The 25729-nt window shown below is 31.3% G+C and overlaps 1 protein-coding gene across 1 annotated transcript in view; it reads right to left on the reverse strand.

Annotated features, from left to right (window-relative positions):
- Positions 1-4063: 4063 nt before the first annotated feature.
- The window catches only part of LOC129233669 (teneurin-m-like), a gene marked incomplete at its 5' end in the record, with an annotated part of 86575 nt that continues 64909 nt past the window's right edge, over positions 4064-25729 (reverse strand). Inside the window, 5 exons of the mRNA XM_054867644.1 lie at positions 4064-4965; positions 11467-12370; positions 17600-17910; positions 20283-20667; positions 21967-22269. Of these exons, the coding sequence (XP_054723619.1) occupies positions 4064-4965; positions 11467-12370; positions 17600-17910; positions 20283-20667; positions 21967-22269 (2805 nt within the window). The remainder of the gene's footprint in view (positions 4966-11466; positions 12371-17599; positions 17911-20282; positions 20668-21966; positions 22270-25729) is intronic.

Here is a 25729-nt window from a genome sequence, read left to right on the forward strand (position 1 = left end):
AATGTTTTTCAAAGCTTTGCACTGTTATTTCTTTGAAGAAATGCTTTTAAGTATTTGTGCATGACTCGGCGTTAAATTTTTAGTTATGATTTGTTTTTAAATTTATCACTACAAAATTTTAAGTTTTCAGTTTTAAAAATAAGTAGAAATAATGTAACCCATAGAATCATTTGTCACTATTTTAACTTATATTTCTTTTAATTATAATTAAAAAAAAATATTAGCTTAATCATATACAGCAAAAAATACTAGCTTAATCATATACCGCTCATTCTTAGAAACAACATTAACTGACACAAATATGTTTAAGGACCAGTAAAACAACAACAGAATTTTGCCAATGCATATAAATTCTAGAAATTACATTCATAGTAATATTTGTTAAGTTTGATCATGACATGGAAACCGAAACAGAGTCTCGGACTCTAAGGCATTTCCTCATCGTTGATTCAGCATTGATTGCCAGTTGAAAGCTGAATCATAAAATGAATGCAATTCATAGTCATATTTGTACCACAAAATAAAATTTAATTCATAGTCACAAATGTATCAGAGAAAATGCAATTCATAGTCGTATATGTGTCATAAATAAAATGCAATTCATTGTCATAAATGTATTGTAAAAAGATTGAGATTCATAGTCACATCTTTTATCGAAAGGAATCTTGTGTAAAGACTTGAATTACGAAATAAAAGAAATTATGAGTCATAACTCCATTACGATACACATTTAGTTCACAATGCAGTTGAATCACACGATAGAAAGTTTGAAAAATGAGACAAAAATACAAATAAATTTATAAATAATGTTACTGATAATTTATAAATAATTGATAATTAATGTTTTCTTTTAGTATTTTCGTATTCATAAAAGTACAAATAATAATGTAATGCGTTTAGTGTCTGGTTAATTTTAAATTCATTTATTTCTCGGACAAGAGCGGCGGCGAAGAAATTTATTGTTAAACTGCAGAAAATAGTTCATGCAGTTATTGAAAGCAAAGTAAATCTTCCAAGATCCGGAAACCTAATTGTTATAGACATTTATTTCCACTTATTTATGAGTCATTCTCCAGAAAACGTAACTTTTGAACGCAAATATTTTTTTAGTATCAAAACCTTTTGGTTTCCTTTCTTTATTCTTACATGAAAGTGTTACCTACAATAGGTGACCATAAACAAAGGCCTAATATTTTAATTTTTTTTTTTATTTTACTCATAAATGAAAAAAAAATGCCTTGTACCCAAAAACAGAAAAAAACTTTTAATATTTAAAAATCGAGGCCAATTTAATATCAAAGTAGTAATTTTGTAAATTGGGGGTGCAAGCAATCAGCTATTTTAATGATTAGTGGGAATATAATATTAAGCTCTTTTAAGTAAAGTACGCCTTAGTTAGTAGTTTCAAATGTATGTTAAAAAATAGTATTTAGTAAATTTGAGGATATACTGGCAATTTATAATTTTGGTAGAATGCCGATTATTTATGTATTTCTCCTCCATCATTTATTTTCACTTGAGAAATAATGACATTGATAAATTCTGTCACGGAGGTGAGGAATTTTTCATTAATAGTAGATACAATTTTCAGAATTTTTTTTTCTTCGTTGCAAGAATCTGCACATATAAAAACATGTTTACTTCTCTTTTTATATTAATTTACATCCCTGAAATTCGAGTAAACGGAGGTGAGAAGTCAGAATAACCACGCTAAGTTTTTAAAGCAAAATCTATCTTCTTGTTCTTCGACAAAAGTCTCACAACTTCAACTATGGCTGAAAATAAACAAGGGGTCTCCCTTGTATAATGGAAAATAAAATTTGATGTCATTACTGCCACGTGTTAATGAAGAATGGCATTTTGTGAGGTGAGAATTTATTGTGTGACATGACTCCTTGTCCTACTAAAGCGAACTAAAACACGATTTAAAAAAAAATAAAATACTTAAACAAATAGTATTTTAGACACTTGTTGAAAGAATAATAAAAACATAAGTACATACTTTTAATTAAACAAGTAATTAAACAACATAAACAGTCGCACAAGGTGTGTGGCATGCCACGGAGGTGAGAATTAGTTCAAATGTTGTGAACCAAAAACATACTAAAATAAAATTATTATAAAAAAATTATTGACATTTTTAAAAATAGATATATTATTGATGACATTAAAAATCATTGTTAAATGAATTGTTCTTTAACGTTTTTACAGTAAAAAGCGTGTGACAGAAAAATTACTTTTTGAAGAATGACCCTTATAGTCTATGGGTTTATATTGTGAATACGGGCAATAAGCTAAAAATCTGTAATTTTACTTACAAAAAATAAATAAATAAATAAATAAATAAATAAAAATAAAATAATATGCATCTTTACGCTGAATATTTAGAAAGTAACAATATACAATTGTGGAATGGGCTTTTTGAATCAGTAACAAGTGTTTTTTTGCCGCGTTAGAATTTCGTGATAATCACAAGACGTGACTGCCATTTCAGTTACTTGATAAAAATGAAGTATAAAATGCAATTTTTACTGCTGATCTGTAAATTGTACAGTAGAAACTCTTTAATCAGAACGTCCATCAGTCAGATCGCTGCTGCGTTGAAATACATGTATACTGTAAATAATACTAATTTAACTTGAAATGAGTCATTTTTTTAATTTTAAAACTTTGACTAATTAGCACATGTGTGCAGTAATACAGTACTGTGCTGCATCGTATGTTTATTAAAGTATGTTTTCTTACTATAATACTGTTTATATTATATGCTTAGTATTAATTAAATAAATAATATTTTACCCAGCAAAGCATTTCTCTTTTCTCTATATCACCTATAACTCATTTCATCCATGTTCTATCTGTTATGTTCAAGACATGTTGTCTTATGTCCCTCCAGGTCTCAATTAGTTCATATTAAAGAGAATTTATTGTACAAAAAATGCACCTAAAATTCGCATCCTTTATAGACAGACATGTTTATGGCTAAAAGGAGAGTAAAAATTATGAACAAATAATTACTTATAATATGCATTTTTTATATTTCTTTCAAGAAATCCTGTACCTTATTTCTGAGACGAAGTTGTGTTGGTAATTTTCTAAAAATATTGTTAAAAATCATGCCGGAAATATGTTCACCCAATAAATGCTTTAATGTTAGTTAAAAAGTTTGTATATGTTAGCAATAGATCAAGGGTTTAATGTTTAAGACTAGTTTTGCACCTTGAAAAATAGCACAATATTTTTCCGAAAATATTATGAAAAATCATGCACGAAATATGTTCACCCAATAAATCCTTTAATGTTGACTGAACTTTTTGTATGTATATAAAGGATCAAGGGTTTAATATTTCCGACTAGTTTTGTACCTTCGAACTGTGGAAAAGTAGAATAATATTCTCTTTGGCGATTTTTAAAACATAAATAATGATTTTTTAAAACATAACGGAATTCCATGCAAGAAATTCGCAGATCAGTTCTTCAATATCTCATAAAACTCGTTTGGAATTGGTACAAAGATACAAACGTTTTCTGAGAATGTTTAAATATTACTCAAAGCGCATATCACATATAGATAACCAAGACCGACAATACAATGATCTAGAAATGTGATTTCTTAAACGCTGATTTCTCTGAATTGTTTCCAGTAGAAGTAAGAATGTATGCAATATTCTATTAAAATATGTTCCCATGCACTGAAAATGTAACTGTCAAAAAAGTGAAGCAGTATAATTAGATTCCATTATGGAAATTGATAGAAATTTTAACCATTTCTAACTTTGTATTGTTCTATGTCGATCATTCTCCTAAACTCATTTTATAAGGTTGAAAATTCATTCAGTAACCACATTGGAGCCTTTTGAAATCCCTCGTCATTCTAAATTATCTCCAATGTGATGTATGTTCCAAAAGTAACTTGGCACCAAGACACATTCGATTCCTTCTGGATCCTAGTTAATGTTGGAAAAGAAGGAGAAATTCGTAACCTTCTATAAAAAGTATCATATCCTCGATTATTGAATTAGCACTTAGACTGAGATCTGATAATACAATCTTTTATTGCAAATCACCTCTTGTTATGTCTTTCATTTTTATGAAAAACTATGTTTGAAGGATCGTCAGCTAGCTCTGGATATGAGCTGACTTCGTGGAAATATTCCCCACTGTAGCCACTTGCGTAGCCACTGCTAAGAATTTGTTCTTTTTCCCGCTCTGTCCATTTCAGAGGCCCCCTCTGGTTTGATGATATGATGTCTCTTTCCTGAGACCATCGATGGGACACGGCTTGGCGCTTGGCATGCCTCAAGAGTCTCTGTCGTTCTTTGTCTGGAGTCGTTCCATACCTAATGTTGAGAATCGCGTGGTGGGAATGAATTCTCACATCAACTTGATGCTGATGTCCAGGTCCTTGCTTAGCTACTTCACCTTCCTCCTGCTTGCTTTCGTGCACACTTGTGTTAACTGCAGAACTTCCGAGTCTTTGCAATTGGTTGAGGTCATCCCCAACCCGATATGTGCTATCTTTCACAAGGTAGAAAACATCTTGTCCGTGGAACGTCAAATGTAAGTCAAGAATGTGACAGTTGTTGAAAACTGCTGAGAACACATCTTTTCTTATGATTTCTGCTCTTGCTGAAGCTCTGACAACCGCGCGACCGTTTACGCTGGACACAGTAATACCCTTTCCAAACGGAACATTGTGTGTACTAATTTTAGGAAGAGAAGAATCGCACAATTGTTCACGCTTAACTTTAGATGTATGTACACTTGTTAAGCGAGAAAATGTTTGAAGTTTTTGTTGCACAGAGCACGTTAATCCCGATATCAACGGAACAGACGGGAGGTCTAAATGGAGGGGCTGGAAATCAGTGTTCATAGGTTCATATGGTAGTCTAGAGTAAACTTCATTCGCAGCAAGGTCTAAGGTCTCTAGATTAATTCCTTGATAAAGTATCCATTCTTTGAGGTCTGAAAAAAAAACAAATATCACTATTAAAATAATAATTAATAAACATTATTTACATATTTCATTATTTTTACTTGACATTCCTTTACGAAAATTTCATCTAAAAAGGAGTTTTGTGGCTTATCTTCGTATAAATGAAATATTGAGAACAAAATTTCTCAATCTTTGGTTCGATCCAGGACATCAAGAGTATCATATATGCCTACATTTCAACTTCTATATATTTAACAATGAATTAATCTAAACGATATAAAGATATATCTGATTGATAATTTACTTATCAATCTATAGAGATATTGATGGGTGAGAAAAATGAAAAAACATTACTTTTGAAAGCTTAATCTATAAATTCAGGAATGTTGCAGAGGCACAAGTTTCTTACATATAATCAAAAAATATTTTTCTTAAGAACATATACTAGTTCAATTACTTGCTACTCCGTTCAATTACTCGAGTTCAATGTTTGCAAATATCATTTAATTAACTCTTCCTTGAAGTATTATTTTTAAAGCTGCTTGCTCTAACACTAATCATCAAGCTGTTTATCCTGTTGGCTTAACGAAACCTTTTGCATGTTTCAGCCTTTTTACTTGAAATTCCTTTATAAAAGTTCTATCTAAAGAAGGAACTTTTGTTGCTTGGTTGAAAATACTGTGTTACAAAATTGAGAACAAAATTACTGAATCTTTGACTCGATCTAGGACACAAGGAATAGCATATTCCTACTTTTCAACCGCTATATTTATCAATGAATCAAATGAATCTATGTAACAGTGTAACCGATTGACAATTTATTTATCAATATATGGATGGATTGATAGAAAGGAGGATGAGAAAAATGGGAAAGCATTACTTATGAAAGCTTAATCTACAAATTTAGTAATGTAGCAGAGGCATACGTATTTTACAGATCATAATCAAGAAGAATTTTTCTTAATTACTTACTCCCTTCAATTAATTCAAGTTCAATGCTTATCATTTAATTAACTCCCCCTGTAGGTATTTTATTTAAAGCTTCTTAGCCCTACTATTAATTACTCGAACTATTTACTCTGTTAATTAAACGAAACTTTTTACATGTTTCAATCTTTTTACTAGAAATTCCTTTACAAAAATTCCATCTGAAGAAGGAAGTTCTGTGGCTTAACTGAAAATCGTTTGAATCAAATATTGAGAACAAAACGAGCGAAATTACACAATCTTTGATTCCACCCGGGACGTAAAGAGTAACACATGCCCCGAGTCATCGGAGACAACATAACGGATTCTATAACATTTCCTTAGTTTTCGTACAACTTATTGAAAACCGATACACGAAGAGGAGAGCAAAAAGTTCTTCGTTTGATGATGTTGGGAGATGAATTTGAAGGCAAGACGGCGCTCGTATAAAAAAAGAACAAAAAAAAAAAAATCTTTCGGAAAGTATCCAATCAAGACTTATATTTTATGTTTTCTCTCTTCAAGAATTCTGTTGTTAAACTCTGATATTGAAGGATAGTTTTCTCTTGCATGGATGTGTGGCATTCAACTCTTCATTTTTTTTTTCTCTCTCTCTAATCTTATAAGCGAGCAAACAGAGATTTTCTGAGTGCGCCAACATACGTTATCACGTCAAAATATTGTAATTTCCCCAGTGAAATGGATTTATTAAAATTTACTCAGGAATGGGAAACTATTTCATGTACTTTCGTTCAAATACTTGGATTGATTTCCTCCTGTTGAGCAAACACGAAAGATTTTGAATATTTTAGTTTTAAAGACATTTTTTAAATTTTTTGGCTTCAGTTAATATTTTATAGATTTTGTTTAAATTTGTGAAAGTGCTAACATAATCTTCCGTTAAGTTTTGTTTTAATTCAATTTTACTCTTAGTTTTTTTTTTCTTTCTTTAAATTGTAGAGGAAAAAATAAAGGATGAAACATTTTTCAAAATAGATAATGGCGTTATAAAAACATTTCTTGTTGCATCATTTTAGTCTCACCCGCAAGGTAACTTTTTAAAGTATAACTTTATGTGTAGCAAACTAACAAATTTTATCTTAGCTTTTTACATAAATGAATAATTAAGACATGTTTCATTTTACGAAATTTAGTGAAATAACACCATTGCAAACATTTCTCGTGTCAATTTGATTTTAGTCTAAGAGCTGGCACCAACTTTTGGGTAGGTATTTGAGGCAAGCTGAGAACTTGTCACATACCTCCCTTATTATACCCCAACACCGAACTGCAGGCATGGCTGGGGATTAGCGGGGCTAAATCAACTCCTAAATTTTTAAAAACATTTTTTTTTTCGTTCCAAAAATATAGTTGAGGCAATATGCAATTTTGATATGCTGTAGTTTAATGTTTAAAAAATAGGAAAAAAAATAAGCCAGTCGATTTAGTCGGTGTTTCAACATTGCCCGACGCGAGCAAAAATATTTCGCAAAAAATATAAAAAATGTAATTGAGGCAACTTGAAATTTTAATAGGATATTATTCATAGCTAAAAAATAATATTCTCAAAAAGATAGATCATTTTACTGGGACTTTCTAACTGCCAAGTGATCTAGTAGTATGAGGGAGAGCGTTTATCGGCAGCTGGCTTGCCGTGTAACTATTGACTCTGGCGAGGTCACGTGACTTACAATAGCCACGAGGTTTCTAGTCGGATTTTCGGAGTCATTTTTCTCAGTCGTATATTTCTAACATTAGTATTACACGTTTTATAAGGTTGAGTTCGAATGCCTCAACCGGTCACTAACCGCAGCTTTCTATGAGATCTACCCGTTAACTGGTTGCTACCGATGTCGTTCTATGAGCCTCACCAATTGATCTACCGGTCGACAGCAAGTTAAGCTGGTTGATTGAACCACGTGACCAATTATAAGTATTTTTCACTTGCGTGTTATTCGTCTGCGCCATGTCTGCGCAAGTAACCGGTGATCAACCGAAAGCGTTCGTTGAAGCATTGGTTGGTGAACCAACGGTTCGTAACCGCTGATACGTCATTAGCTGTTATTTGATAAAACCGACTAGTTGCTACGGATTGAGGTCGTCGAACGTAAGCTAAGTTAAATAATTTTAAAATGTAGGGTAAAAAATTAGTTTGTCATTTGTAAAAAAGGCGATGGTAAAATGATTGCTTTTGTAAAGAAAAATCTGAAAAAAGTCATGAAGTGTTAGAAATCTGTAAACATCACGGATTCCAATACAATAATATTGTTTTGCTAGTGATTCCTTAGCATACAGATGGTTATGACACAAATTGTTATCAGAACTTTTTAGCGTTGATGAAAAAATGTTACGAAAATACCATGATTGGATCTAATGTCGCTACTCCTATAAAAGGTATTGTATTAATTTAATTACTTTCTTTTAGAGTTTTCTCTACAAAAGCAATCATTTTACCATTTTTTTTTAATGACACAAACCAATTTTGTGCCCGATATTTTAAAATTATTAAACTTCTAGCACGTGTAACACCAATGTTAGAAATATACGACTGAGAATAACGACTCCGAAAATCCGACTGGAAATCTTATGGCTATTGTAACTCACGTGACCTCGCAAGAGCCAATAGTTACGCGGCAAGCCCAGCTGCCGATAAAAGCTCTCTCTTATACTAGATCACCTGGCAGTTAGAAAGTCCCAGCAAAATGATCAGCCGTTTTGAGAATATTATATTTCTTAGCTATGAATAATGTCCTATTAAAATTTCAAGTTGCCTCAAATATATATTTTATATTTTTTTCAAAATATTTTTGCACGCGTCTGGCAATGTTAAAACCCGGACTAAATCGTCTGGCTTAGTTTTTTTCCCCTTATTTTTTAAACATTAAACTACAACATATCAAAATTGCATATTGCCTCAAATATATTTTTGGAACGAAAAAAAGCATTTTAAAAAATTTAGGGGTTAATTTAGCCCCACTAATCCCCAGCCAGGTCTGCCGTTCGGTGTTGGGGTATAATAAGAGAGGTATGAGACAAGTTTTCAGCTTACTTCAAATATCCACCCAAGAATTGGTGTCAGCTCTCCTACTATTTAGAGTTAACACGAAATCTCATTGAAAGCTCTATAAAAATAATTTTTCATTTTTTTTTTCTTTTTAAATATATGTATTAAAGTACTTTAATCGTTGACAATTTAAAAAAAAAGGTCATAAAAGCACTAATTTTGAAGAACATTGCATACGTGGTTTTCAAACTTACAAGGAACCACTTTTTCAATTAAGAAAGCGTTTTGAGCGCCCAATACTAAACAGCAATCCCACATTTTATCATAAGCACTGTGTTCAAAGATTAACACATCTTAATAAAATTATTTTATATTGGCTTTAATTGCTTTACTTTTAAATATCGAAAGAATCGTTCCGTATAAATGTAGTATCTTGATTAACACAAAATATTTTAAATTGCGCTAATTGCGGTCTTGTAAAACTCATTGACATGTTTCCTCTTCTTGCTATTTCAGATTAGTGTGGTACTTAAACTTTTGAAGGAAGTTTTACTAAAATATTTCATTTATTTTTTAAATATCGTGCTGATTAAAAGTCACATGTACTTAGACAGAAATAGAAGAAATAACAATGCAATATTAATAATGTTTCTACCATAAAAACTAATCAAAAGATTGCGAAAAGAACAATGGGTGAGGCAAACCTAACCTGGCAGAGCTATAATGCTGTAATTAAGATCTGCATAATTAAATTAAGGGGATTCGGTACCCTCTATTCCGTCAATGTTAATTTGCACAGGTTCATGTACCTTTTTCTGAAAATTAAAGGTACAATTATTAAAAAAATTTGTACCTTAAGTAGATTCTTTTCTCTTTTTTGAAGTAAAATTTTGCAGAAAGAAAGCTTAGTTTTTTTTTTTTTTTTCAAAATTCTGATGTGTAAGTGTCACTGTATTTTTTTTTCAAAAAATGCCATTTTGTAACGTGAAATCAGCTCTATAAAAATATTTTTGGAATATGAGAAAAGTTTTATTTCTGTATATGCAAATAGATGTATGGAATTGGTGGTAAAAATTTCAAAGCCTAACACACTTCAGTTTCTCAGAAAAAGGAACATTAATTTTTAAAAATATCATTTAGAGATATTGCAATTTAAGGGAGAAAATCATACCTCCTCAAAATTTGTTTCTGTATTTTTACACCTTATTTTAACTTCTAATATGAACACGATCAAGAATTTTGTATCAGTCAAAAGTTATTGAAATGTAATTTCAAAATATATGAAAATCGAAAAATCGAATTTTTGAAAGTATGCAGGGTACTGACTGCCCTTAAATACTTTTCAGAAGCAATATTTTAAATGTAATTGTACGTAATGATCCTGGTATCTTTTGTTATTTAAATTCATTCATATTTATACATACATTTTTGTCTTCAAGGATTTCAAATTTAAAGCACATGTTAGTAAACATTTAAAATACATTTGTTTTCTAAAACTTTATAAATGTACGGAAAACTTTCAGTCAGCATTTTTCGAATGAATATTAACTCCAACTTCGACGCACTCTAAACAAGCTACTTAGTCTTAAAAGAAACACATTCTGCTTATACATTCCTAGTAAGACCTTTCAGTAGATTTTTTTTTTCGTTTTACTTGTCAATATTGCTTGTTGAAAAAGAATACAGAGACTCTCTGTTAGATAAACAATCTTAACTTTCGATGAATGAAAGCAACGTAATTAATTTAATTGGAAAGAATGGAACACAGTTAGAAATTATAATCTTTTTAAATCGTGGTAAATTTTGCCTCCACTACCTTTCGTGAGCCTGAGTTTATTCCATTAAATGCACAGTGAAATCCGGTGTTTGATTATTTCATAAAATGAGGAGAAAAATGGTCTGATTAAATTAAGGGAACGCTGTTTGCCTTTCAACGAAGAATTTTTTTTTTTTAACGAAAGAGTAAACAATGTCCTCTAAGTGCGTAGCACATTAAATTTGCTCATGTAAACGCATGCTTCGGGAATAATTTAATACATTAATGCTCTTCTGCTATGAAATAAATAATACGGAATTATTTTTCTCACATTTTAAGAAAAATAATCTTTTACAACTATTTTAGCAAAGTGATGCAGTTATTTTAAAGCTTTTGTACCATATGTACTGCTCTTCAAATTCAAAGCTTTTTAAAATTAAATTCAAAATAAAACTCTATTTTACTTTAACAACACCTACAACAAGGACTTCCAATTTTCATGTAAGTTGACTATCCGTAAATACATTTTAACTAAATAAAGTTTTTACTAATTATTATAGAAATATATTCAAAATTTCTTGTGAAGTGTGCTTTCAAAAATATTTTTCTGTCAAAAAATCACATAAATATTGTTTTTGTTTACCGAGAAAAGGGATTTTTTAACGATTTAATCATGTTATATCGGATGAAAAAGTTAAGACGGAGGAGAAAATATTTGTTTCACACTACATTCCTTTGAAGCACAGGCGCTCACACACACGCAGAGACGAACGCACACAGGTTTTAATATAGATACATATTTACCTAGTTTATTTTTTAATCCTGGATTCACATTGACAGGGTCATTTTCGTTAAATCTGTACAAATGAAGTCTCTTTGGATTGGACAACGTTCTCAATATGTCATCCCATCCAGGTGTCATCCATTGACCGACCAGCGAATCATACACTCTGTCAGCAAAGTGGATTAGACCAGTCATTGGATCCAATAATCCTCCTTGGAAATCCACAGGTAAGTAAAAATTTGGATTCGAATCAAAAAGCACATGGCCGTAAGGTCCTCTATGAATCTCTTTGACAACATCTCCATAGACATCATATACCAGCAACGGACTACCAGTATGATCTGTGGCAATATAAAAAGTTTCTTTGTTTAGTAGAATGAACATAGGATAGTTGCGATCGTCGTAAAGCAGCGTTATTGTCCTCCCGTCAGCATTGTTGTAGATATGAGTGACAGCAAAAGGTTGGCTGGGGTCCGCGTAAAAGAACTGTGTCACATTACCAACGTTGTCCTTCCTCACGGATAGTCGACCTCTGCCATCGTAATAGTAATCTATATCGTACCGTCCAACACGAAATGCCCTGGTAAGTTGGCGTTTTGTGTTGTACACAAATCTTTCTTCGCCCCTTTGGGTTACAAATCCCCGTCCGTCCAGGACGTACGGCGTTTCGCCGAAGCTGACTATCCTGTCGCCAGCGTCATTCAGTATGTCGATCTTGTTCCCCATGTATTGCATGGTGACCATGTTGCCGTTCGGGTCGTAGTTGAACTTCCAGTGATCGCGCCCAACCATTTCCACGAGTTGGCCATCTTCGTCGTAGGAATAATTTTGCACTCGGACCTTGGAAACACCGAGGTGTTTCATGTAGATCTTGGACTGAGTGACTAAGTTGCGGTTGTCGTACTGCATATCCACTCTGTATACCTGTAAAACAATGTTTGAAATTGTTAGTGCATTTCAAAAACAGCTTGTGTATTACTTGAAAGCAGATACTAAAATTTAGGTTGGCTCTTTTAACAATAATTATACTTTTACCACATTTTTCTAAATTTTCGAATTTTTTCAAAAAGAAAAAAAAATTCAATCACATTTTTAAAATTTTTACTTATGGAGAAAATGAGGCGAGAGGGGTTCTTACATTACAACAAATTCAATACACATGACATTAAGCAATCGGTGAAAAAACCAATATTCCCCATTCCTTTTGCTACAAATAATATTGTTTAATCCCTCTCTCCTCGGAGTTCAAGTTATTAGAGCAAAAGTACATCAAGATCATGACTAATTTACAATTGCTCCAACTAGTGAAACAATGTAGCAATTGCAAATATGTTCAGCAATTTCACGTTAATTCAGTGTTGATATTTTTAGAGGTAATAACACAGACAGGATACATTTTCTCTTCAGAAGTAGAGAGGAGGGGGGGGCGCATATACTTGTTTTAAAGTAATACTATTACTCTGCTACCATGAATATTCTCTTCAAAGTTTATGATATATTTATTTTAATGGAAACTGAACGTGACATTTTATTATCATGTACGTAATCGTACAAGTCAAACAATTTGTTAAATTAATTTGAGAACTGAACAACTTGCATACGAATTGAGAGCAGAATACATTTACCGTATCGTCGAAGCTCAAGCTGCTGAGAGTATGTGATGATTATGAATCAAATGTGCACATCCATACTCTCTAATGTTTTAGTTTGAAGATGAAAAAATTAATATGGAAATTAATTAAAATGTTGACTATTATTCAGCGTCTAAGCATTCATTAAACTCAAATAATTTAGAATTTGATATTGCTCCCCCCCTGGTATTATACATAATTCCGTGTTTATTAGCGAATAATTATTTTAATTTCAAAATAAATAAATGAAGAAATATTAATAATATATAGTGAAATGTTTCAATTCATACACAAGAACCAAATTTCTTTATTTAAAATTTCGCCCAGTGTGTTTAGTCTTATACATGAATGTATTTTACTTATGTATAACTTAATTTCAAAGGGCAATATTTTTGTGTCAATAAAATAGTTACTGTTAAAAACCTGTACATACATTTTAAAAATATTTTTTATTTTATCTGTTTTCTAAATGTAACAAAGAAAGTGCAACAAAATATTTTTTATTTGTGTTTCAAAATTTTATTCCCTTTATTAATTTATGAATAAAACAGTTACTATGCAATCTTAATGAAAAAATATAAGATTAATAGATTAATAAAAAAACAAAAACAAAAACTGATGAACACTACAATGAACGTTGCCACCACTAGATGAATATAAAGTTATAATAAATTACAAAACTAAACTATAGCTTGACTTTCTAAAGCTTTACATTTGAAATGTACGAGATTTCAAGTGACTACCAGGCAAGGAGCTCCAATCCAGATTGATTCCTAATATGTCCGCATATAAAATTTTGTCCTTATCAGTCATTTCAATAGAAAATATTAATAGCTAACTTATACATGAATGTACTTCACAAAGGGAAAAAAATCTCTTAAAGCATCTGAAAAATTGCTTTGAAGTAGCTTTATGCATAATGTCAGACATTTTCAATCATAAAAATAGATGTGTTTCCATGTTCCTATGATAAATCACCAATTATATACTCAAAATATCTTTTTTTTTTTTTTTTTTTTGAACTCCACCATATTAATATAAATTACATGCTTTATAATATGCACGAAAACGTTTCCCTTCAATGGAAATCGTTTCTGTACATCGTCATTATCGTCAGACAGAAATAATAAGCTTCCATTTTGACTGTAATTTAAAGGACCATTTGTCGTGATGGATTGTAGTTACAAAGTATCCCACATGCTTATTATTACAATTCCATTTCAATCTGTTCAATTTCTTATGAATTATTTAAAGCATTTAACTTAAAATAGAAGCAAAGAAGGCCATAATGCTTTCCTATTCGAAGCGTTCTTTATGTTCCACATCAACATTTAAAATGCATTCAAACGTGGAGTTTATGTTCGGAGATTTGTTGTCGCATTGTGTGAGTGCAGATTACTTATTGATTCTTGTGAGTAACACATGAAGCGGAGGGTGTATTGTGCGTGTATTCCTTCTGAGGATAATTGGCAAATAATGCTTTGAAAGCTGTGTTGTTAGTGGCTTAGAAATAGTTTGAAAGCACTTGCTATGAAAATAATCAGTGCTCCACAAAGAAGTGTTAAAGCATTTGATTTCAAAAGTATCGTAGGTTAGGATATGCCATAGATGTTAAAGCATTGGAGCGAAATAGTGTATAGGCTCACAAAATAGATTTTTTTTTTTTTCATTTGAGTAAGAGATAAATACAATAGTTTGTTAGATATAATATCGTCGCCTCGGAGTAACATTGGGATATCTTAGTGTTATTTATGAGATTAGATGATGTCTTAGTGTTGCTCTAAGGCGACGGTATGCCTTAGAGCGTTTTAGAGCGCTTTCAATTCAATTCAATTCATTTTATTTCAATCAGGGAAATATTTTTTTTACAAATATGGATTTCGCATATAAAATTAAAGAAAAAAAAAAAGAAATTACAAACAGAAATATAGTTAGCCCTGTCTATTTGAAAATCCCTGATTGAGAAGATGGGAGTAAAGGCTATAACAATAGCCCGACTTGCTCTCACCACTTTAGAGAAACATTTTAGAGTGAAGGATTGCGTTTAATATATTCCTTTTTTAATGATTTTAGTTTCAAATAAAAATCCATTTCAACTGTATGTACACATTTTTAATCTGCATATTTTATTTTAGGGTAAATAATCTAAAGATGGGGGGCACGTGAAAAAAAAAAAAAAAACTAATACACAGACATCTTTAAATAAAACAAGTAATAAAATGTTTATCAATTTTCTAAAACAATTTAGCATGAGTGTTTCTAGCTCAAGAGAGAATAAAACTCATTTTAAATAATTTTAGAAACTGCGTAGCGCTTTAATTATGTGTTATTAAAGATGGCAGTTTTGCGGGTGACAACTGCAGGAAACTTTATTGTCATCGTATTTACGTGTATATTACTTGTTTTTTGCGTTTTTACAACGCTAAGGAGTGCTGCAGTATAAAGCACGATTATTCCATTAGCCCCTTTTCAGAATTCTCTCTCTCTCTCTCTTTGGTGAAAATCATGCAACAAAACTAATTTGAATGATCTTTAGCAGATAAAACAGTAATTAATACAATTTTTTCTGCATTGTTGTATTGGCTAGTGTTACGTTCTTTGAGGCGCAAAAGAATTTTTGAAAATTATTGATAGTAATCCAGAGGATAAATAGTTTGATGTTTATAAATAAATAACTCATTGGGAGTAATTTTCTTAGAATTAAAATCGATGCTATTAGGTGCGGCAGAATAACCAAAGCGGGTGCGAGTATTTGGGAGTCACATTAATATCGTTTTTGTTCCATTCCACCGAAAACGGTCATTTTGTCCCGCACGTGACGTCCCATATGTTTCATTCAAAATAATACTTTAAAATATTAATGAACAATTTTTTCTTCTTATCAATTTACAAACTTATGTGTGATTTCTTAAGCAAAAAAATTCTTCATTACCTTTTAAAATTATTAATGTTTAATGAAATATGTGAACCGTCACGGGCGGGACAAAGGGTTGATTTTTTTGTGGAACTGTTCTTTGTAGCTTTACGTCAGTTAGCGCAAAGAACGTGAGATTTCTTCCTCTCGTGGAATTTTTCTAGCGTCATTAACAGTTGGCGCATCTGCTGTTTTATCTTAGCACCTGCGACTGTATGACTTGATTCGTAGTTTATTTATTTATTTATTTATTTTTTGTTTTGTTTTTATTTCAGCTTTTTTTTTTTTTTTTAAATTTTCACATTACCTTTAGTCTTTTAATATTCCGAATGAAAATAATGTAGTAAAAGTTTAGTCAAGTTTATTCATTTTGTTTTTATCCAAATTTTAATATTTCTTTGGCCATTTTATGCACTCTTCTTGTGTTTTGATGAATTTTTTTAAAGTATATTTTTATAAATAAGTGGCTTTTATTAATGTTTAGCTAATCCCAACATAGTTTTAATATTTAACCCTTAAAAAATATGTTTTTTTAATGCAGTATCTTCGAAATACGTGCGATCTTTCATGTTGGTTAGAGGCCGCTGGAAAATATACCCTAGTGAATAGGGACTGTTGGATCCATTGAAATCAAGATATATTGAACTTGATTCGCAAACTCGAAGGAAAAAAACAGCTTCTTGTATTTTGTAGCTTTTTTAGTCGTTTGTAGCTTTTTTAGTTTCAATTTTTACATACAGTTTTTTCGGATTTTTTAACTGAGAACGTGAGAGCTCTTTGCCCTGATAAATTTGCTCTCCATAACTCCTGAAATGAGTGTTTGCAACTCCATAGTCATGTGTGCGTTTATTATATTGTTTTCGCCATTTATTACTTTTTGGCTAAGTAAAAGCATTTCAGTTCTTGAGTTAGAATTAATTCAATGAAATCATTTTTTAAATTTGTATTAAATAATTTATCTTTCGCTCTTATGTGAAGCTTTTAAGCATACATTTTGTATTTTATACGTTGTCGAGCAAAGATCTTTTAATTATTGCATAACAATAAAAATCCCTCAAGTGTCTATGGACAAAATAAATAAATAAATAAATAATTGGTAGTAAAACATTTTCTTACTTAGAAGAACTTCATTTGGTACTTTTCGATTGACCATGTTGTATTATAATATGTTGAATAGAATAATTTTCTATGCACAGTGGTTTACGTATTTAATATAGCATTTTTCATCTATCTTATTACAAGAATTAAAATGCTTTTGCATCGCAATGCCAAAAGTATTGGACATCATATTGATACCAAAAAGTGATTTTAATACCGAAATTTAAAAATATTTAGTTTTATAATTCAATTCTAAGTATGTTTAAAACTATTTATGAACTAACTAAAATAATTTTAACTTTAATCATTTAGTTAGTGTAAAAGTTTATTCTGTTATCCAGCTCTCATTAATTGTTTTCTTCTTTCCATTGATTCCTTCATACTGTGAAACAAATGCAACATAAAATGCTTTATGTACAACGCTCAAACAAGCGATATTTAAAAAAAAAATCGATAAACTAATTAACTCAGAAATTAAAAGGTGAAAGCCAATAGAAGCCCTCGACAAACCTCTTTATCACTGATGACAATAGATAAGAACTTGAGTCGATACAATGAATCCACCTGTCTTGTTACTGAAGCTACCCCATCAGATATAATAGATTCATTATGAAACCGCTCATAGCAACGGAAAGGTCCAATTTGTTCTTTACGCCCCGTGGTCATGTTGGTGATGAACTCCAATGGTTGTAATTGGACATTTCCGATCTTTGCCACTATTGTGAGTGGGCGCTGCATTCCATCGTATGTGTAAGTAAATACTGCATTTGTTAGAGGAAATGGACTGTTGAATTTCATTTTCCACCTTGTTAGAGATGATCCTGAAAAAACACAGAAAATATTTTGCTTTTATTTTTATAATAATTGGTTGTAACTTACATCAATGAATAACAAAGTTGTTTATCTACGTGTTAGTTTAATCGTACACTGATCAACTTCTACATCATTATGGTTATTGCAAAAGGGAGCTTTGTTTTTTTAAATCTTTGATTTTTTCTTTTTTTTGTAACAAAAATTGTTGTTGCTTTCGAATGGTTGTAACTTACGTCAATGAATAACAAAGTTGTTTTTCTACGTGTGTGTTTTTTATAATTTAATAGTAAACTAATCAACTTCTATGCATCTATATTATTAATTTTATTTTAAATAGGTGCACGGATTTGTAAATCTTTGATTTTCTCCCACCTTTTTTTTTTCTTTTCAGTAAAAAAACAATGTTTTTTTTATGGTTGTAAATTGCATCATTGAATAAAAAAATAGTTCTTCTACGTTTGCTTTTGTAAGTTTAATCGTAGACTGCTCAACTTCCATATCATTAAGGCTTTTGTAAATAGGTGAACAAATTTGTAAACATTTGTTTTTCCGTCCTTTTTTTTTCTAATGCATCAATCATAGGAAACATTGAATGTGCAGTTTTTCATTATTAAATTCATACGAAATTCCAAGCTTTAAGATGTACTTAACCGACTGAAAAATGCATTTGAAGATTTGTTTGTGGACATTTTTTTTTTAATCGTTTAAAACTCAAAGATAATACATGAAATCGATTTTTTGGTGCCTATTGCTCCACGTGGAGGGAAATAAATCACTTTTCACGTTTCGCTTCACTGCTATAGCCAACAGAAATAATGCGAGGATATTCTTAAAAACCTGTAAATAGATTGACTTCAATGAAAGTACGATCTGATTAGGTTTTATAGTCCAAATACCTTTTGATTATTATAAAACGTTTAAAAGAAATATATAGGGAAAATATTCACGACAAAATCATGCTAATTTTCAGGGTGCTAATTTATTTTAGTCGTACGCAAGCATGCGTTTTTGTTGAGAAAAAAATATATTTTATTTAAATTTTCTTCCGAGATGCAAATAATACTGTTTGTGCGTTTTGTCATCAACTGCGTTTATTTTATTTTTAAAGCAACACCTTTCATGATAAAAATTCAATTCCCAACGAGGGAATCATACAAATTGTGTAACAATGAAAAAAGTGATAAAAAAGAATAAACTTAGACAATCAAAAGAGTATTGTGAAACTTCTTTATTTTATGAATTTCTCTAGATATTTTTTGACGCATAAATTATTTTCCATCGCTCGTAATCGAGACGTAAGGTCTTAAAGTCTACCGAAATTTAAGAAAAATTGTCAAATTTAAAGACCTGGTGAGAATGGAAGGTAATCAAGACTTCACTATCTGCATGTGGCAGGACATCCATCGGCAACATACATTTTACTCTTTTCGATTGCTAGTTATTATGATGACTGTCCTATGGTTTCCTGTTTAGTCTCTTTTCCTTTCTGAGCTTTTAATGTATAGTTAAATCTTAAATCACGACGCATTCGGCGGCGATCGTCTTACAAGCCCCACTCATTCGGCGAAGTACTAAAATTTGAATCAGTTACATTACTCACATTCAAGTTTTTGCATGAGTTCTAATCTTATTTTTCTTTTTCCTCTTCGTCAAAATCTATCGCTACTGCCTACAATATGATAAATACAAAAAAATGTCACATTATTTTCCAAGTATTTAGTAACATAACCCGCAATTACAGAAACATTTGTGCTGAAAATGGTGTTCTGTGGTATATTACCGGAAAGAGATAACTGCTAGTTAAATTAAGTCTTTTACTTAAATTAAGGGTGTTGTGGGGACCCCAGTGCTTAGGGCTTCGGACTCGGGATCGCAGGATACCATAAACTCATGATATGCTCGATGCCACAAAAATGTATAGAGTGTCTGTGTGAGTGATCATTAAGTATTTGCAACGAAAGAAATCCTTATGCAAGGCATGGGATAAAATGTCATTAAGTGAGTTGCGGTCCATCCGAAAATTTTGTGGCACGTTTAAAGCTCTGTATTAGGATAAAAGGTATCCTTACAAATTTGTACTTATATTTGACAAAATAATGTTTTTTTTTTTGAAAATTGGTTGTAATATTCTCATTAGTATTAAAATTATAATGCATCATGTGCGTCCAAGTTTCTTCTTGTCATCTTGGAGATTGCCGTCGACGTTTTCTTTATGAAATTTTACTAATAATTTTGCAATTGTTGTCCGTAAAACATCAAAAACATGAAAATCAGGTCGAATTAAGAATTTTAAAATATATATTGGTCATTTTCTGGAAAAATATACGTCATACCTTAAAAAACTTCACAGAATATTGATAATTTATGGCATCCAACTTACCACGGTATGTGAACTCGCTGATTATTTCCACGTCCTGTGTCTTCCAAGCTTCAAAATTGATGAATCCGGATGCACTGTAATTCCTCTCGATCTTTCCTCCGCCATACACAATAGAAGTCAGCATCATCTTCTCGTCGTATCTGTACAAGGCTCGGCCGAGGTCTCCAGGATACGTCTTTAGCAGGGGCAGCCTTTGGTCATTGAAATGTACCACATAGGAACCGGTGTTTCCTGGAGGAGTGTACAACAATTTGTAAAACCCTATAGAGACGTATGCTGTGAACGTATGGTGGGATCCTTTGGGAGTGGTGACGTATTTAAGGCCTCCATTGTCATCGTAATGATAAGTAAATTTTCGTCCGCTTGGTAAGGTGATTTTGGCAGGCTGAATGATAATAAAAAAGAATGATTATTTTTACCTCAAACGCCATTTTATTAAAACGGATTCATAATAAAGTAACAATAGTACTTTAAAATAATAATAATAAAAATAATAACAATAATTTATATCTTTTTAATTGATTAAAAGATTTTTTAAAAATTCGACAAAATTTCTTTCGTTTTTACTGTAAAAACATTTTTTTCAGTTTAATAAATTAATTAATTAATTAATTTTTTTTTCATTATATTTTTACCAATAATTTCATGTTTTTGTTTATGCATTTAATTATCTGTTTACTTTACCAAATATTGTGCTTTTAAGTATATGGGTGCCAAGCAGCTACATTATACATAGAAATAGGTCTCATAACGTTAAAAAAAAAAAAAAAAAAAAGAAAAAAAAAACCTGTTTAATTGATACGACAAATATTTAATTTTTAGTATAAGCACGAACGTTACAGTACTATGTTGTACAAAATTGGTGGAACTAAACCAAAAGAACTGAACATAACAATGAGATAACTGCCTTAAACAAAAAATTCCCAGAAAAAGCTGCATTAAGCAAAACAAGGAAATATATTGCCTCAAAAGTAGATGTTCTTTCTTTCAGAAATACATCTACTCAAAGCTTTACTGTTTTCCAAAATTGAATTTTTCTCAAGTTTTGCTCATTTAATTTTTAAATTATGGAACTTTGTGAAATATTCTTATTCTTGACAAGAAACTAGACGAAATAGTGTGAAAAAATTAACAAATAGCATAAAAACGTTTTAACGCACTTCTCTGTGAAAGTACACATCTCTAGTTGAAATATTTTTCCAAATTCAGTTTATGTTTTAAACAGAAAAACACAAAATGTGAAGAATTGTTTTATATCAAAAGATATATAGCAATATTTTATTAATTTCGTTATTTAGCATTTAAGTAATAAAGTTGATGTTAAACGCCTCCATTTATATATTCATAGTAAAATTGAGGACCAAATACGTTATGAACGAGTGACAAATTTGTGAATCTACAAAATGAAAGATTTTATCTTTATAAATCAGTAAGAACCCTCCCCCCCCCCCCCCCCTCCAGTCACTAAGTCCGGCTGATTAAGCTGATAATGTGTTATATATTCAACAAAAGCTAATAAACTTAAAATCTTGCAAATACTTGTATATAAAGGAAAAACTGAAGTAAAAAGACAAATAATTTTTTTTTAAATAAGGGAAAAAAAGCAACAATAACTACTCGTTGAATAAGAAGAAAGGGAAGAACAACGAAAATGAAGTTAATTATTGGCAAGTAATATAGTTACCGTTGTTTTCAACTCATAGGAATATTTCATTGCTGAGTTATCTGGACTTTTGATTTCAGTCAAATGGCCCATCCGGTCGTACGCATAGGTCTCAGATAGTGGTCCCTGTTGCCACCCACTAAGCCTTCCCAGTCGTTCATACATCAGATTCAAAGGCAGCCTGGTGTCTGTTGGAAGCCACTGAACAGGACGGGAAAAACTGTCGTACTGTACTACTAAAAAGGGACGGCGAGAGCTATTGTACAGGATTTCTCGTCCCGCTACCCAATCATACTCGACTGTAAGAAGCTGCGTGTCATTTACCTGTAAAGAAAAATACTTACATAAAAAGTTGAAAAATGAATTTTAATGTATGTTCGAATACAGTCACTGGTGATTAACTCGATGCGATTTAATAGAACTAACGGTTGGGGGAAAAGTAATGAAATCTTCCCATGAACACTCACCGTGACGTCATCAAATAAACCGGTGATGTCATTGAATCAAGCAATCGGTGCAACCGGTTACTGTATTCGAACATACCCTTATGTATGACATTCAGACCAATTCTCATACACTTCAGATTAATTTCGCTATCGTTTTAAACTAAATCACGCACTGAAGAAAAAGGTAAAGTTTTGCAGTAGAAAAAAAAAAGAACGTTGTGGTTAGTTCGCTGAATAAATAAACAGCTCTAATTTCCGGGGTCGAACTTAGATCTCGTTGATCGCAGAATGACTTTCCAGCCGAAAGGAGCCCGTTGGAATAGCGGCAATTTAGAATTATACGCTTTACATCAACAGTCACTTGGCGTACAAACTGGCGCTGCAATCACTTATTTTTTCTGGTAAAATTAACTGTAAAAGTTTACTGTTCTGTAAATACTGCGTTTCACAGTATGATTAACCAAAAGGCTTACTGAATTTTTAACATTGCGAGATCAATTTCATATCATATTGCTGAATCGCATGTTATTTTGTACGTGACTGGTGAAAATAACTGGGGAAGAAGTTCGACCAGCAACAGTGACTAGAGTAGAAGAAATAACATAATTTGCACGTGTAGAAACAATAAATCATTGCTATTTTTTTAACTTAGAAAAAAATATATTAATTTACTGCTTGGCATCCTATTAGCATTCAACTTTAAAGTACGCTGTTCACCAAGATACATTACACATTTTTAATTGACACCTCCAAGACTTTTGTAGCAACGTTCTATGTAACAATATCTTATTTTCATGGTCTCGTCACTGGAGCTCTTCATATGGCTCCTGTTCCAGAAGTCTCAGATTTCTCACCTCCTTCATACATCTATATTTACATTGAAAACTCGAAATCTGATCTTATATCCAGTCAGGGGTCGAAAAATAGCACAAACGGAGACCTTGAGCGAATGCAGAGGGTGTTTAAATGATATTTCTTAGTTCTCGCCAAGGTAGAAAGTAAGAAAGTCACCTACCGCCAAACCGATACTGTGACTCTAAAACTTTGAACTGTGACCTTGACAATGTTACCCTCTTTTTAAGAAGTTCACTGCCTTGGGCAAGTAAACAGCAGTATCTGCAGAAATGAGGTTTTGAGATATTTGAAGAAACGCGTTTTGAATTAAAAACTAATGTTTGGGAAATATCGAAATTAGACTTTTTTTCCCGCGAAACGTTTCGACGTTTTTCAAAGACTAAACCAAGTAAGCAAACTTTTACAGTAAAGCTAACGTACAATAGACGACAAAAATGCAAAAAAAAAAATGAAAAATTTGCATTTACTGCCCTTTACCTGCCCATGGCAGTTCAGTGAAAATAGGTTTGGGTGCGTACTTTTGCAAACTACTATGCGAAGGTAACAAAACTCAACCCACAACATTTACCTTTACCTATATTACCTCCAAAAGAGATATTTATTTTTTAGGTTATCGCTGAACTTATCTTTACTCTTACCAACTTAACCAAATTGCGATTTACAAGATCTTTAAAAATACCATAAGTAATTCTCCAAATCTCAGAATTACTACTTGACTCTCAGACAGCAATATCAGAAATAAAAGCATGATTTTAGAAGCAAAAGAAGATGAAGTAATTCATCCAAATGCAGTGCAAATGTATGAGTTTTAAAATATTTATTATTAAGGATGAAATCTAGCACTGGAATTGAAAATATTTAGGACAAGCCTCGAAAAAAACATGAAAATTTAATGAAGAATAAACATTGTTTTTCGTTTTGCGTATTCCAATTTTCAATTAAGGTTTTAAATCCGGGATTTTTTTCGAAATTATTTGTGCAACTTACTTTAATTATTAACCTTATTAGGCATAATAGAGTAATATTAATTAAAAAGGAACTTTTTTTGAAAACACTTTGGAAGAGAAATGAAGAAAAACTCCTCAAATAACAATAGAGTAGAAGGATTTTTTTTTTTTTTTTTTTTTTTGAATAATAAAAATGTCATACAAAAAGTGCAAAGAATAAAAAATTACTTGTGGAATTTCTTTGAATTTGAAGCACCACTTGCCCTTTCAGTAACTTTGAATGAGTTTCTGGGGAATGATTCTTTTGTTTCATTTCATGAAAGAAATCCACTTGAACAATGGTCGGATTCTTTATTAATGATACAATAGCAATTGAAAAAAAAAAATCACCCAGTTGAGTTCAATTATTTAATAACCTGATTAAGCAGGGAGCTTACCACAAGTTGCATTAAAATCAAAAGAACGAATTCATATTCATTGAATTCTGTTGCGTTGGAGAATTTCTTCCAACTTCATAAGTCATATAAATAATGCATTCGCATATATTAATAAATTATGTGCGTCTAAGAATATTACGATGATTAATTTTTCAGATTTAATTCTGGAATATTTTGCCAAGAAATCTAAACAATAATAATCTTGGATATATATATTTCATTTGATGAATTTTTCATACGATATAATAACGTGTTAAATACGAATAAAAAGATGTGAGTCATTCTTCCCAGTAGTATTGTTTCATTTTCATGAGACTCCTTTTTACATTCGCGATGTAGCTTTGAAAATAATCAACAAAAAGAGATAAATTAATTACTTTCTCTTCGAAATATTTCGCCTTTAATTGATGGTGCATTGTAATTGCATCGTAAGAATATCTACGAAAATGAAAGATGAATAAATTTTGAATAATTTATTTGGGTAATCGGATGTTTACATTGTTATTTTGCACTTTGAATGCCAAGCAATCTTCGGTTGTATTTTTCAGTTATATTTTACTGTTTTCATAATCTTAAATACAAAATTTTGACCGGAAATCTCTCTATAAAATGTTTGCTTACAAATTTGAACTGGAATATGTCTGACACACAGGAAAGCAAATATATATGAATATGAAACAAAACAGCCCGAACGCCTTCATTTACAGTAGGGCATTCGGACGACGTACCCAAACGCTTCAACTTGTAAGAAATCTCCAAATTACATACCAGCATACAATTACTTAGTGCACTGTGGGAACAACGATTTGGTTGCTTAAGGGTGCTCTTCCCTGAGAGTCTGAAAGATTCGGATCTAATGTTAATCTACCAGGAAAGTTGTAGCTTGTTTTACAAATTCCTGTGAAGTTTTCGGATCAATTTTTTTTTCTGAGTATTTTTCAAGACTATGTCTGTGTATTTTAGTTTTTACTTTTTTGATGTGTCCATTCTCCGATTTTTTAAAATTCGAGAAAAAAATGAATTTCTTCGAAAACGAGGTACTGTTGGACATTTCGCTCTGTAAAACTTCTGGAACTCGTGCTATCGAAATTTTAAGAAC

The sequence above is a fragment of the Uloborus diversus genome, unplaced genomic scaffold (assembly GCF_026930045.1).
Source record: "Uloborus diversus isolate 005 unplaced genomic scaffold, Udiv.v.3.1 scaffold_609, whole genome shotgun sequence".
Lineage (NCBI taxonomy): Eukaryota > Metazoa > Arthropoda > Arachnida > Araneae > Uloboridae > Uloborus > Uloborus diversus.